This window comes from Lytechinus pictus, chromosome 2 (genome assembly GCF_037042905.1).
Source record: "Lytechinus pictus isolate F3 Inbred chromosome 2, Lp3.0, whole genome shotgun sequence".
Classification (NCBI taxonomy): Eukaryota; Metazoa; Echinodermata; class Echinoidea; order Temnopleuroida; family Toxopneustidae; genus Lytechinus; species Lytechinus pictus.
Window position 1 is genome coordinate 41,787,857 of NC_087246.1, and position 15,128 is coordinate 41,802,984.

The 15,128-nt window shown below is 36.3% G+C and overlaps 1 protein-coding gene across 1 annotated transcript in view; it reads left to right on the forward strand.

Annotated features, from left to right (window-relative positions):
- The window catches only part of LOC129279527 (GPI transamidase component PIG-T-like), a 121,444-nt gene that overhangs the window by 27,304 nt on the left and 79,012 nt on the right, over positions 1 to 15,128 (forward strand). The window contains exons 5-6 of the mRNA XM_064095649.1: positions 9,864 to 10,023; positions 10,652 to 10,849. Coding sequence (XP_063951719.1) covers positions 9,864 to 10,023; positions 10,652 to 10,849 — 358 coding nt within the window. The remainder of the gene's footprint in view (positions 1 to 9,863; positions 10,024 to 10,651; positions 10,850 to 15,128) is intronic.

Below are 15,128 nucleotides of genomic sequence, written 5' to 3' on the forward strand. Positions count from 1 at the left end.
TTTTCAACACTAATTTGTATCCATACTTTGGCAGCCATTTTGAAATAAAAAATGGCTGCCAGAGTCGGAAATTTTTTTTGTCTCAGTAACTTCAGGTCTTGTTTTATTAAAAAAACATACAGCATTTGACATGAATATCAACTTGATTTTTTTGCCTCTGTGTCCATCTGTGGTGAAAATGCCCATAAGTCCTTCACCTAAAGCAAATAAAAAAAAAACAATCTCTGCAATGATTAGTAAACAAAAAATATATATTGTGAGATGCATTCGCCAAAATGTGAGGACTTGTACTAGTATGTAAATCTTTTATTTGAAATCTGTCAATTTCTACAGAGATTGCTAAACATAATATTATCTTCATACCTTACAATGCACTTATGATATCCATTCAGCCAGATGTGCAGATATTATGTGGTTTTGTTGTTTGGGGAAAAGAAAAACTATAAATGTCACAATTCATATAGATTGTATAATGGAAGAATATGGAGAAAAAACATTTTGTAAACAAATCAATTTGAATGAATTGAAGATACAGTGTGTATTTCATCTAACTACATATGAATTTGCACGCGGTTGTATAGCTTGCTCAAATACATCCGAGTCGGGATCTATCTTTAACTTAAATAGTGACGATTTATGCAGATGTTAAACACAAGACTATTTTAAGTATATAAATCCTTCACTAAATGTGAAATATATATAGTCCTAAAATACATCTAATTCAATGTGGAACTTCTGTTTCAAATGTGACAATTACTGCAGATATTGTCATCAAAGCATAAGATTATCATTAGTATATAAATCATCTCACTATATATTATCAGATCCATTCAGCCAAAAGTTGAAAATATTTGGTTGTGTTTTGTTCGAGGAAATTATTAAATAAATTATTTTTGTAAACAACCAAATCTGAATAATTTGACAATATATCGTGAGACTCATAGATGTGAATGTTTACATGCGGTTGCATTTTATTAAAATACATTCGATTCATTATCAATCTTTTACTTGGAATGTAACGACTCTGTAGACACTTTTTTTCAATCATAACTAAAAAATAAATATGTCATTTTTTGTATCAAATATATCTAGCTCCAGTTAAATCTTTTATTTATTTTATTTATGTGATCCGACAATTTCTGGAAAAGTTGTTAAACATTGAGCTATCATTAGTATACAAACCATATATACAGTGAGATGCATTTGCCAAATGTGAAGATATGAGGTAATATTTTATCCAAACATATCTAAATCTATGTGGATCTAATATTTGAAATTTGTCATTTTCTGCAGATATTTTTTATTAAACATATAAGATTATCATCAATATACAAATTATATTTCAATATACATTATTAGATTCAATCAACAAAATATGAAAATATGTGGTTGTGTTTTGTTCGAAGGAAAACAACTACCTGTAAGTCTTTATAGAGCTTCAGTTAAATGCGATAATTTCTAGATTATCTAGAAGGAAAATATTGAATATATTATATTGTCTTTGTAAACACCACAATTAAATTTCAATTTCAATATATCATGAGATTCATTTAGCTAGTTGTGAAAGTGTACGCTAAATCTAGCTCTATGTGAATCTTTCATTTTTTCATACTGGAGATGCGAAATTTCTGCAGAAATTGTTAAAGAAGTGACTACCATTAGTATACTTCATATTTCATCACATATTGTGAGACTCTAATATGAAGACATGTGGATGTATTTTGTGGATCTTGTTTTTTTTTTTATTGCTGTAGAACTAGAATGTGAAGGTGCACACGCGGATGTAGTTTATTCACCGTGAGCTGATATCAATCTTTTACGGGAAAAGTGAACTCTAAATTGGAAGGCTCGAATTGTTACATTTTATTTTATCTTGTTTTTGGCGCCTCAAGTGAAAAATTAGACTAAATCGATAAACAAAGGGAAGGGAAATACAAAAAAAAAAATGTTTTATGTAATCAACTTCCTGATTGCTGCAATTCACTATATGAGTGAGTTTAGGGACACCTTATTGCTTTGTCCCCGGATAATATCAACTGTGCCTATGGCGGTTTACTGGACCGTACCTTTATACATGTTTCTTGCTATCTCGGTGGCCATGTGACGTGACGGGGTGTTCCATTGTTATTAATCGGTGAATAAACTCATCACGTTGTCCATGTATTACCCGTTGCCAGGTCAGGGCAGTTTTTATAATAATGATTTGATCGTCCAGACATTTATTGACAATAGTAGCAAATTTATTGGACATTGTGAAATTTTCCCTTTCTTACATCCACCAGCTTTTGCTGAATCAACCTGTATGCAGCCATTATGTGTATAGGCCCTATGCAACCATGCATTATGTGATTATACCAGCACGCATGCAGTATATCCATTATGGCACCACCCTTTGGTTGTACATGACATTATGTGCTAATTTATCATCCTTTTCACGAACCATCCTTATGTTTTCAGAGGTCATTAACTAATTTTGAGAAACTTGTGTCTAATTTCTAGCTTTTAGAATTTACTTTTTTTATTTTGAATACCAACACAAGTGATCGATCAAGAAAAATAAAAGACTGAAATTTTACGAGATATTCAACAATTGACATCTCATTAGAAATTAACAAATTAAAATTATTCTTTGATTTTGTATTTACTCTGACCTCTGAGACACTTCGTGATGTCAATGACCAATTATATCAATATATATATAAATGTATATTTTTATTCGATAGGATCGTAACCTTTATTTTTTTGTCGTTATTATTACAGTGCCACTGATACTTCGTGTTTAAAAGGTTCCTTCGCATACAAATCATGGCTGAGACATTTAGAAATAAGAGTGTTCATTACATTTTGATTATGAATATTCATTATCAGGTTCCGGTTGTAGGATTTCAATTCTCCAATCATCACCTCCATCATCATTGTCATCATTTTCATCATCATCATCATCATCATCATAATCACCAACAGCAAATTCGATTTCACATTCATCCTTTATTAGTTTTTTTAAACTTCATCCTCTCTTCATCTCATCACCATTACTACCACCATCTTGCTGTTATGACACAGAACATTTACACACAAATCACATATCATACCAATAATCTTGAGTTTTTGGTAATATCAAATTATCCTCCTGAGTAATGACATGGACATTTTTTCTATTTTCAATACAAACAATATATCATCTGATAATAACTATTACTCAACCGAAGATTTTACTTCTAGATTTAGAGACATGGAACATAAATTCAGTTTGCTTCATATTAATGCTCGTAGTTTGAACAAAAAATTTGAGTCATAGGAATCATTACTTTTCACTTTAAACAATTTCAAATTTTCCATTATTGGTGTCACGGAAACATGGCTTCACAATACTTCACCTAACATATTCAGTTCGGAAAACTATAATCTCATTAGGCGTGACCTGGAAGATCAAAGAGGAGGAGGTGTAGCATTTTACATCAGTGAACATTTACAATTCAAAGTAAGGAAAGAAATATCATTAAAACAGAGTGAAACTTTATTCATAGAAATCACGAAGCCAAAAAGCAAAAATATAATTATTGGATTGATTTATAGACCCCCTCATGATAAAGTAAATTTATTTTGTGAAGACCTTGAAACGTGCCTTCATACTATTAGAAAAGAAGAGAAACAAATATATTTAATGGGTGATTTTAACATCAACCTGTTATCCCAAAATAATGAACATGATTTATTCCTACACACAATGCATTCATTTGGCTATTATCCCCATATAGATAAACCGACTAGAATTGATAGCCATTCATCAACACTTATCGACAACATTTTTTCAAATATATTAAACAGAGATATTACCAGCGGATTGTTAATATCTGATATATCGGATCATTTGCCGGTTTTTTCATTTTGCGATAATGATATTCAAAAAGAAAATATACTCAAATCGACAATGTATAGAAAAGAATCTCAAAATAAAATTGAATCGTTTAAAAGGGATCTTGCTATTGAAGAATGGTTGGATGTATTTCATGAGTCTAATTCAAACATTGCATACACAAATTTTAACAATAAATTGCAGACATTTTACGAGAAAAGTTTTACTCTGATACCACTGGTCAAAAGAAAGAAGGCAAAAATGCCATGGATTTCCAAAGCAATTTTAAGATCCATACGTACCCGAAATAAACTTTACAAGGCATTTTTAAAGAACCCTTCTATTCAAAACAAAAATAAATACAAAACTTATAGAAATAGACTAACCAATACAATTCGAGCTTCTCGCAAATTATTTTATTCCGAGAAGCTTTACAAAGTCAAATCAAACATGAAAGCAACATGGGAGATTATAAATGATTTGATTGGCAAGAAACCCAAAATATTACCCAAAGATAATTTCACAGCTCATGATGTTGCGATAAATTCAGAAGATGTAGCTGATACCTTTAATTCCTTTTTTGTTAACTTAGGACCCTCATTGGCAAACAAACCTGACAGAACCGATGAAAATTTTGGAAAATTTCTTCCCACACCCATTAACTCTTCTTTATTCTTTAACCCAACAAATGTTCAGGAATTAATTGAAATAACAAAAAATCTAAAATCAAGCAAATCACAGGGAATTGATAGAATTAGTACTTTCCTTCTTAAGCAGATCATACACTATATTGCCTCTCCTTTGTGTCATATTTTTAATCTGTCGATTAGCACCGGAATATGTCCTGATTCCCTAAAAATTGCAAAGGTAAATCCTGTTTTTAAAAAAGACAATCCGCATGAAATAACAAATTACAGGCCTATTTCTATTCTTCCCAGCATTTCCAAAATATTAGAGAAGATTATTTACAATAGACTTTATAAGTTTCTAGATACTTTTCATTTTCTAAATTCTAACCAATATGGATTCAGGAAAGGACATTCGACTGATCAGGCGTTAATACAAATATACGATAAAATTACAAATGCAATGGCAAAAAAAGAACATATAATAGGCGTATTCATGGACTTAAGCAAAGCCTTTGACACTCTTGACCACCAGATATTACTTAAAAAACTTGAAAATTTTGGAATACGCGGAATTACACTATCTTGGTTTAAGAGTTATTTGTCCAATAGAAAACAATATGTAATTCACAATAATATTTCTTCTGATTTTCAGTTAATACAATGCGGAGTTCCACAAGGATCAATCCTAGGCCCCTTGCTTTTTTTAATATATATCAATGATTTGACTTCTGTAACACCTTTATTATCATATGTATTATTTGCAGATGACACCAACATTTTTTGTTCACATAATAGCTTAGAAACTTTAGTAGATATAATTAACCGTGAATTACCAAAACTATCTTTGTGGTTTAAGTGTAATAAGCTTTCACTCAATATAGAAAAAACAAACTTTATATATTTCAAGCATACACACTCACATGATAACGAATTTCCTTACAATATAAACATAGACAATACTCCTCTCAAAAGGAAAAGAGAAACAAAGTTTTTAGGTGTCACAATAGATGAAAATTTAAATTGGAATGAACATGTACGTTGTATAACTACTAGTATTTCTAGAAACGTTGGTATACTTTACAAAATGAAAAACATAATTCCACATACAACTCTTGTCATACTCTACAATTCATTAATATTGCCTTATATATCATATTGCAACATAGTTTGGGCAGCATGTGCAAAAACTAAAATTAATACAATATACTTATTACAGAAAAAAGCAATTCGAATCTGTACTGATTCCCGATATTTATCACACACAAATCCATTATTCCAATTGTTTCATAATTCTTAGCTTCTTGTTGAACTGTTTTAAAATAACAGGTTTATAGGTCCTACTTGACAGTGTTAGTGTTAATAGTTGCGTAATGGACTTTCAATATTTCTACCTATGAAGGTGTCTTTTTTTACGTTTTATCTATTTGCCTTATTTCTTTCTTGAAATTAAACCGAAAATAAATTTTCTAAATATCAGATCAGTTGGAATCAGAGATATTCAGCATTTGTGATTATTTTGACTAATCATGTTCAATTGTTCCATGAAAATTTAGTATGAGGGCCAGTTTACACATTTTCTGATGTATATATGCATAGCCAAACGGGAGGTTTCGGGTGCAAGCCCCCCCCCCCATTTTTCATGATGCAGAAGGCGCCGCTAAACAAAAAAAATGAAGAAAAAGGCAGAAAAGGAAGAAAAAAGGAAAAAGCAAGGAAAAAAGAAAGTGAGAGAACAGGAGAAAGAGCAATATAAAGAGAAAGAAAAAGTTAATAACGTAAGATGAAGTAGAAAATATTTCGAAAACCTATGCCTCTGACCAAAACTTACAATGGGTCCCGCTTAATTCTACCATTGATGCCGGAGAGAAGGGGGGATTTTCTGGGGGTATTTGTCCGGGGGGTAATTGTCCGGGGGTAATTGTCGAGGGGTAATTGTACTCGGGGGTGATTGTCCAGGGGGTAATTGTCCTCAGGGGGTAATTGTCCTGGGGGGGGGGGTAATTGTCCGGGGGGGGTAATTGTCCTCAGGGGGTAATTGTCCTGGGGGTAATTTTCCTCGGGGGGTAATTGTCCGGGAGTAATTGTCCGGGGGTAGTTGTCCGGGGGGTAATTGTCCGGGGGGTAATTGTCCTAGAACCTCGTTAGCTATATCGAGAAGGTCTCGACACATTGACGCCTTCTGCGATCCTGACTTTACGGTTTGTGAATCCCAAATGATGTCACCTAGGTTAAAGTCGCCACCTAGCCAGACATTGCTGTACTGATCTACATTCACCTTACCTAGTGAGTTCTTAAGAGAAGCCAGGTAATATTTATCTGTGTTAGGGGGCCTATAAAAACAGCCAACATGCACTGGTTTGGCACCATGTATTTTAATTTCTATCCATACACTGTCATTTTCTAAGCCTAAGTCATACCTTTGGATAGCAGTAATGTTCTCTTTGACCGCAATTAACACACCGCCGTATGCCTGTCCTTTGCTGTTTGGGTCTCTGTCTTTACGATAAACATTGTAGTTATCTAGGAAGATCTCATTACTACTCACGGAGCTGTTTAGCCAAGTTTTTGTACCTAACAATACATCAGGGTTATCAAATTCTAGACAAGTGTGTAATTCTGCTATCTTGTTTCTAATACTCTGAAAGTTCATCACTAAGATTTTTAGTGGTTTGTATTCCCTAGCATTGGTTAGACTCTTCTTACTTCTAGCATAGGGGTTAGTCTGTTTTCCTGTATCCTTGTGTGGTGAGGACGTAGCAAGCGGTGTCTTGTTTTGACAACCGCCATCATCTCATGACGAAATACCTCCGTTTGAGAAGGCTATACCCCAGATCGTTTTCACCAATTCTCTTCTCCAACCACTATAATCCCGAACTGCCCCCAAGCAAGAAATTTAAGTATCAAAACACCTGTTTCTTGACCTCGGTCTGAAGATAACGCGACAGCCCAGCACAGCAGGGGGTCACACACGATGGATTGCAACGTGTCATACACGCGGTGAATGCATCGTGTGCGCAGCGCTTTAAGGGCAGTCCCTGCATGCAAAGCATAACCTAATTTTTATTCGCTTATTTTCCTTATTTCGAGGTCGATTTTCTTCGTTCGAAATTGAAAAAGGACTAATATTGGATGTCTGAATACAATATGCCTTTGAAAACGTGATTAAATATCGAAGACAATAATTTAATTCCGAAGTTCCTTCTTCAGGCAGAGAAGTCTTACGTAATAGCACAGCTGTTGTTTATCATTTCGTCCTTGGCTTTACTGGCCAGTGGAGGTGAAATTGAGACAACGGGGATTACCTGGCCAAGATGGGTTTATCGGGGCTTGGAAATGTTCAAATGAGAAATGAGAGTATTAAACGAAAAATGGGGTCTATTACCGCAGTTTGCGACCCCAACAGCGGTGAAACCCCAAACGGTGTATTTTCGTAATGTGTACTAGAGAAATTGCTAGAATCATTAACTGAGTCGCTATTAATAGATGTTGATCTGTTTGAGTTAGAGGAATGTGAGAAAAGGCTGGAAGAGCAGTTAGGTAAGCCGCATGTCCACGACATCGAATCATGCTGGACCAATACATCATAACAAGCCGTATCCATTCCCATACAGTCAACATGATACCATTCATCACACGCATCGCAACATACAGCCCTCTCACCCCACAAACAAGCAACATTGCACACGTGACGGGAATTTCGGAACTTAACATAGGCTCATATAATATGGTGTGTATGATACTCCCATGGTACCTAGAAAGCCTATTGATTTTGAGGTCAAAGGTCAAGATCACACCAACATGTTTTCATCTTACCCTTCTGAAATCCTTGTAAACGCATTAACTCTTTGCCCGCCACGGACGACTCGCGGCACATACAGCGGAATGCCAACGACGACTCAAGTCACAGTTCGCACACAATGCATACGGAACGCATTTAATTGTTATTGTGTGCACACACATACAATAGCGACGCGTGTATTGCATTGTTTACAAATCTAGCTTTCGTGTTATAGCTTTCACCGACGTTATTTACATAGAGATTTTTCGTGTAAAATTGAGTTTTTTGAACTGCTTTAGGATATATTTCGATGAGCTTTCAATAGCTTGCACTGCTTTCCTTGTAATAAAAGAATGATACAAATTGCCACCTCCCTATAACAATAAGGGGATCAAAGTATCAATAGACTGGAAGTCTCCCATGATGGGAAGTCTATTGAGAAGTAGCCAGGGACAATTTCAATAGAAGAGTTTAGTTCATTGTCAGTTTACTTTTTTTGAATGCCCCATTTCAATCCTAAACTGCTTAGCTCATAATGACCACAAAGACATGGATTTGGTATGTAATGAAAGCTAAAGAACACATCTTTTCAATGGACTAACTTAGAAATTTAACCTTCATTAGAAAGTATTGAATTAGAAAGTATTGAATATAAGAGGTATAAAATACCCTCCTAAACGAAAAATTGGAAACAGAATGTAAAGTTAGATTCTTAAAATCTATGATCTTATACATAGCAAACATGATACCATTGGCAAGAGTATTCATTTCTCTAAAACCTTGCTACACAATTTTTTCAATACGACAAACCAGTAAAAAGTTATTACAAGTTGAATAAGACAGTGCACGCAAACCCCCTCTGAATGTGGCACCCCAAAATTAATGTGGCGCAGGGGGGATAGTGTACGTGGCAGGCAAAGAGTTAACTTTAGTTTAACTTAACCTAAGCTCATATAATCTAGTGGTTATGATACTAGCATGGATCCCAGGAAGCTTAATGATTTTGAGGTCAATATGTCAAAGGTCACGATCACAGTGACACTCTTAATTGTTAGTTCATTGTTATCTTTCTTTGACTCAAATTTGTAATGAGTGTGAATTCATATTTCTGGGCAAATTGTTTCTGCCATTTCTCAGCTTTGGTCAGTTTAAATCTTCCATGAAAATTGCTCCACTACGTATTTTGTCTCTAATCAAGAGTAGATTTAACTTATTCTCTTAGTCACAAATTTTAAACTCACAAATTGATGAGTTTGAAAGATATCTCTGAAAATCGGTTTCCTTTTTTGTGGGATGCAGTGTATGGTAAAGTCGGTGTATTCCATTTTATAAGATTTTTGCCACACCAATTAGTAATTTAGATGTCTCCAGGATAGGTTTTAATTTTGTCTATAGGCCTAATGCCTTCTATTTTCTTAATTCAACTACAAGGTCCACTATGGTTTTCTTATGACAAACCTTCATTTCTGTAGTTAAGTTGTATTGATACATAATTTGAAATGTGATGGAATGAGTTGGCATTATTGTGTTAATAGACTACTGTATAAGATGGAATCTTTCATTTTAAAGTGTGAGTTGTATTTATTCTTTCTTTCTCAAGTCTTCTAACCTCCTGACCCTCAGCCCTCCCCCCTCTGAAACCATCATCTCATCTACTGGGGAGCGGAGCATTGTTTATGCTATCTATGATGTCAAGGAATGGTCAGCAAGAAAAGGCACACTTAATGTAGCTCTCACCTGGACAAAACAACTCAATTATGGTAAATTCATATGAACTTCATTTTCATTAACCCTTGTGAACTTCTCAAGCATATTAAAGATATTGAAATACAACTTCGTGAGTTATTTTTTAATGAGATATATTTTATTGAGGTATAAGATTTTGAATTAGCATGTTAAAAATCCAGGGGTGTCCCACAAATGGTAGTATTGAAACTATTAAAAAGCAGCTTGGTTTTTAACCAATCAGAAGCTCCCATTTGGTCACGATAATGAATGCAGGTTATTATGTAGTGCTTATGTCTGACACTGCTGACGATCAACAACTTACCACAGCTTTAGTATGCCTGCATGTCAAGGATACATTCCTGCCTGGTTCCCATTTACCTTACCTTGATGGAGTGGGAAAATGTAGATCAATGCTTTGCTAAGGGATGTTAGACTTATATTTGATTTTTAGGGTTGGTTATCATTGACTCTTATAACTCGAGTTTGTTTATGTGTTCAATAAGAATATACAGCGTATATCTTTTTGTTGCATTATCATTAATAAAACCTGACACATCTCATCAGACTGCTCCCGCACAATCATTGTTATCTCATATTTGAAATGTATTTCCTGCCATCTACCTATTTTATCAATATATCTTATCATTTTTCTAATTTTAGGAAATGTTAAATCACCCCCTCTATTGGCATATCGCTACCTGTCTGGCTATGGTCAAGAGAAGGGAGGGGTGAGTTGTCTCCTACGGAACAACCTTGACCAACCGTTCAAGGTAATTTACACTGAGACATTTCCATGGTATATGAGGCTCTATTTACACACACTGCAGATCAGGATTGGGGACAGAATTATTGAACCAGGTATGAAAGACGGGGGGGGGGGGGGGGGGGGGGGAGCGCTTGGTAACTAGAATCATTACACTAAAAATGCAATTCTCTGGAACTGACCTCGTAAAAAAAGGGTATCTCCAGAACTCATTAGATCGTAGGCGTAGAGTGATAGTGGTTGTGTAGCGGCTGTGTGAAAACACTAGATTCATAGGAATTTAGGAATTTAGCATTTTTAGTTCACGCCCTCTTTAAAAATAGGAACAAATTACAAAATGCGAGCGCAGAGCGTGAGCGGAAAATTTTGAGCTACGTAATGGATGTAAAAAAATCATTTAAATGTAACCTGAATACTGATAGTTTCTACGTTTAATTGTAATTTTCGGATTTCCCAAAATTTCCTGGAATTTTTTCATTTCCTGAACCTCTCCTGGAAAAAGTCAAAATTTCCAGAAATTTCCCGATTTTCGGGAAGAGTGGAAACACTCGTTCAGAGCGTCTTCTTGACCGACATCTCTTGATTGTTGCTTACACTCGCTGCGGCTAGGGATGTCCCCGTCCAGTGGACATCCATCGTAGCCTAGCCTTATGGGCCCTCACGCCGATGGTGGCTTGGGTCAAGCCACCTTCCACCTCTCCCGCGGGCGCTGCACCCTTGGGCGGGTGCTATCTTAGTACGGGAGAGATGGGATCCGGGTCCTCTCTCGACCGCTCGATCTATAACACATGTTTATGTCGTGATGCGAGCCGTGTTTATTCTCTAACACGTCCAGTTGAGCTGTTTGACCAGACTGTTGTATTCCGCATAGACAGCAGGTCCGTGGCATTTTTTTTTATTGGCAGGATGGCACTCGGTCGTTTTTCTCGACACATTGACTGCCTTACGAGTGGTTTACTTCAACCTTTACTCTCTGTCGTTCCATGTCCTTATCGGGCCGCTGGAAACGGCCTGCCACAGCTCTCTATCAGAATCCGCAGATGGTCTGTCGTCACGCATATGAGACAGAGATCCACTTCTGGGTGCTTTCCCCCACGCGGGGGCATCTGAGATATCTTGCATTCCTTACGTTTGCGTTGAAACGGCTTGGCTTTTTTTTTTAAGCCGGTGACTCGACTTTAGCTTTTATAAGCCCTGTCTTTAGCCCCTTCTTGGATTGATTTATCGATCATTTACTGAACCGTACAAGTTTCAGTCCTTCCGATCACGATTCTTGTCGAATTTTTCAACAAAGTCGGATCGATTTTTGATCATCGGCGATTATCATCCCACCGGTTCCGGATGATTAATACCCTCAATCCGAATCTTACAAACTCTTGAGTTTTCTTCTCAAACGTCGAGCTTGTATGGTTTAGTCTGTCGTGGTGCCTGTTGGTCGTTCTTGACGTTTGACTAACTCCCTCTTGGGTCGGTAATCAGGGCATCTTTCGTCTGTTTATCAGTCGAGATCCCTCCTTGTATCCGTTTATCTGTAACCATATACAGTACGTAGCTTTGCATACTTATGCATCGCTCCCGGAGATTTGACGGGATTTGCATAGATTAGGCGTGACTTCCACGCCTTGTTATCGAAAACCAGTCGTTTGCACTTGTTCCAATGGAGTTCCTTAACTCTCTCCAGATCCCTTAACTTCTGGTAATAGGATCTGGTGTCCGGGTCCTTGAATCGGTTTTTGATCAAACAATGTGGGTTCCCTGTTTCAACCCTTGTCTTTGTTTGCCAATCTTCAGACAATTCCCAACTCTGTCCAGTTGTTTGTATTGTCGCGCGAGCCGCGGCAGCTTCTCGAGACATCATCTCACGCTGGATTGTTGAAACGATCAAGTCAGCTGGTGATGATGTTCTCCTTACTGACACTAGGCCGAGGGCCCACGATACTAAAAGTATCGCTACTTCTTGGGCTCCTTTCAATGGAATCATCGTAGACGACATCTTGAGGGCCGCCTTTTGGGGATCTCCTAATTCCTTCATTTCCTTTTTACTTAAAGGACTTTCCTTCGGGTGAGGCCTTATTTGCCTCCTCTGCCTTTAAGGCAGCGGCCTTTGTGTCTTCATCTCCCTATTTTTTGCGCACTTTTCTTTAGTCTAGACATACCTCCCTTCACGTTGAATCTGTGTTGGTCTAGCAAATCAAATGAATATATCCCAGTTATTGACAGTAAATTATGAAAATACCGTTATTTTCTTATTAACGAGATAACTGGATATATTCATTTGAACCCTCCCACCGGCCCCTCGCCTTGCGTGGCAACATGTCTTGCGTTCAGGCTCATAAGAGGAAATGGACGCCAATTTGCGTGATGATCTTGGGATAGTGCGTGCGTAGGGAGATGCTGCGTGCGCGCAGGAAAAATTGTGAAGAATTTTTTTAAATTCTATACGCTTCCGGATTGGCAACCAATGTAACTTTTGGAGAATTGGTGAAAAATGTTGATATTTTGACGTACCAGTTAAAAGCCTGGCAGCGTGAGGCTACGTACATTGAAAAGATGAGCATTTCCAACATCTAATCGAGTACAAATGAGTGTATAAGCATAGCAGCAGACTTATGGTCAAGGACTTTCCAATAATGTTAACATAATGAATATTATAGTATACTGATTGACATATTTTCTTTACATGTGCATCCATGGACATATTTTCATCAAATACAACACCAAGATTTCGAACTGATGACAAAGCTTTAATCAAGGAGTCCCCAACCTGTACAATGCGTCACACAAAAAACAAAAAAGAGATTTAGCGATGATTTATCATAACTTAATCATAAAAACAATAGACAAATGACCTACCAATGTAAAGCTTAGAATCTCCTCTTTCATCTAAAATTACTTGGATTATTCCTCATTCAGGCATGAGTGAGCAAAATAATTTAAAGAAATTATACCAAAAACTCATTTGGCGGGGGGTATTGGAATTTCAAAAAGAAAATCACATGCCTAAAAAGTTCAATATCTGCTCTTTGATTTAATACCTATAGAACAGAAAATGGTCAAAGCATGCTTGTATTTTCCAAAATTTCATTAAACGTGTTTTCACCGGTTTCCCACAGAAGCTAGCACACGGTTAACAAAAGACTTAACCAAATCGCCCCTGAACCGCCCGAGACCGCCCTTCCAAGTTCCTTTCCTACCTCACGCCATGTGTCGATGCTTGCCATCTTTTGCTAGGTTCAGCTCTAGGTATACCGCCGAAGAGAGGGAAGACCGTTAGCACTTGAAGGAATCGTATGGTGTTGGCAAATTGCTCCGAGGTCTGGTCAGTCAGCCCAAGCTTACAGTAAACCTTGAACAGTAAAAAGATTCAAAATCGAATGAGCATGGAAATACATGTAACATAAATTATACTAACTCTGATGTCTGTATAATACAACTTTGTCCTGCCCGGGTTCTCCACCAAAAAAATGTCAGAGTTAGTGACTTTAAATGAAATACCGGGAGACAAGGATTAAGATATCGAACCAAAAATCATCAATTTATTATATAATGATAGAAATCGGCAAAAGAACCATTTCGGTTTCGTTGTCCACTTGACAATCATACATTTTTCATTTTATACATAATAAATCAAACCGTTTTACTGATAACCTGGGTAAGCCTCTTGCCTTTTAAATGAACATCTATACAAATGGAGCGAACAGCTTTACAAGATTGATCTCCTTGCAATACAATGAAATAGTACAATATGAATTATTTTTAAGAAATGCAAACCAATTTGAATGAAACAAAAATAATCGTTTACAAGCTTCTATATGATTAATGTCTAATACCCTTGCATATTAACAGGATGCAGTTTTTCATAAATTTCGTCAAAGCTTGCCGGTCTGGTCAAAACTCACTTATTAATATTCAAATTTCAAAATGCTAGACGGTATCCCTTATTCCGTCGTACCAGTAATTCTAATACCAAACTAACTTTGGGAAAATGTACTTATTTGCCAATAATCAATGTCAAAGAGTGCCGATAACATAAAGTTTCATTTCTTATTACATCAATTGCATCACATGGAGAGGTTTATCATAACCAATATCAACTTACACCAATCCTCTTGTCACTAAGACACAACTATACCAATTCAACTGATCACCAAGATCATTGGAAACTTCGTTATCACACTCGAGGACCAAACGTGGAAAGGTGATCACCAAGATCAATATTTCTTTTCTTTAGTCAAATCTCACTTCTACTACCCATTTACATACATTGCAAAAGATCACCAAGATCAATTGTTCACTAGTGCAGTGGTAGTACTCCCTCTATCTCTATCTGCATTTTCCTTCCTCCTCGATCCTCTGTGTCATCGTGTTCCTTAT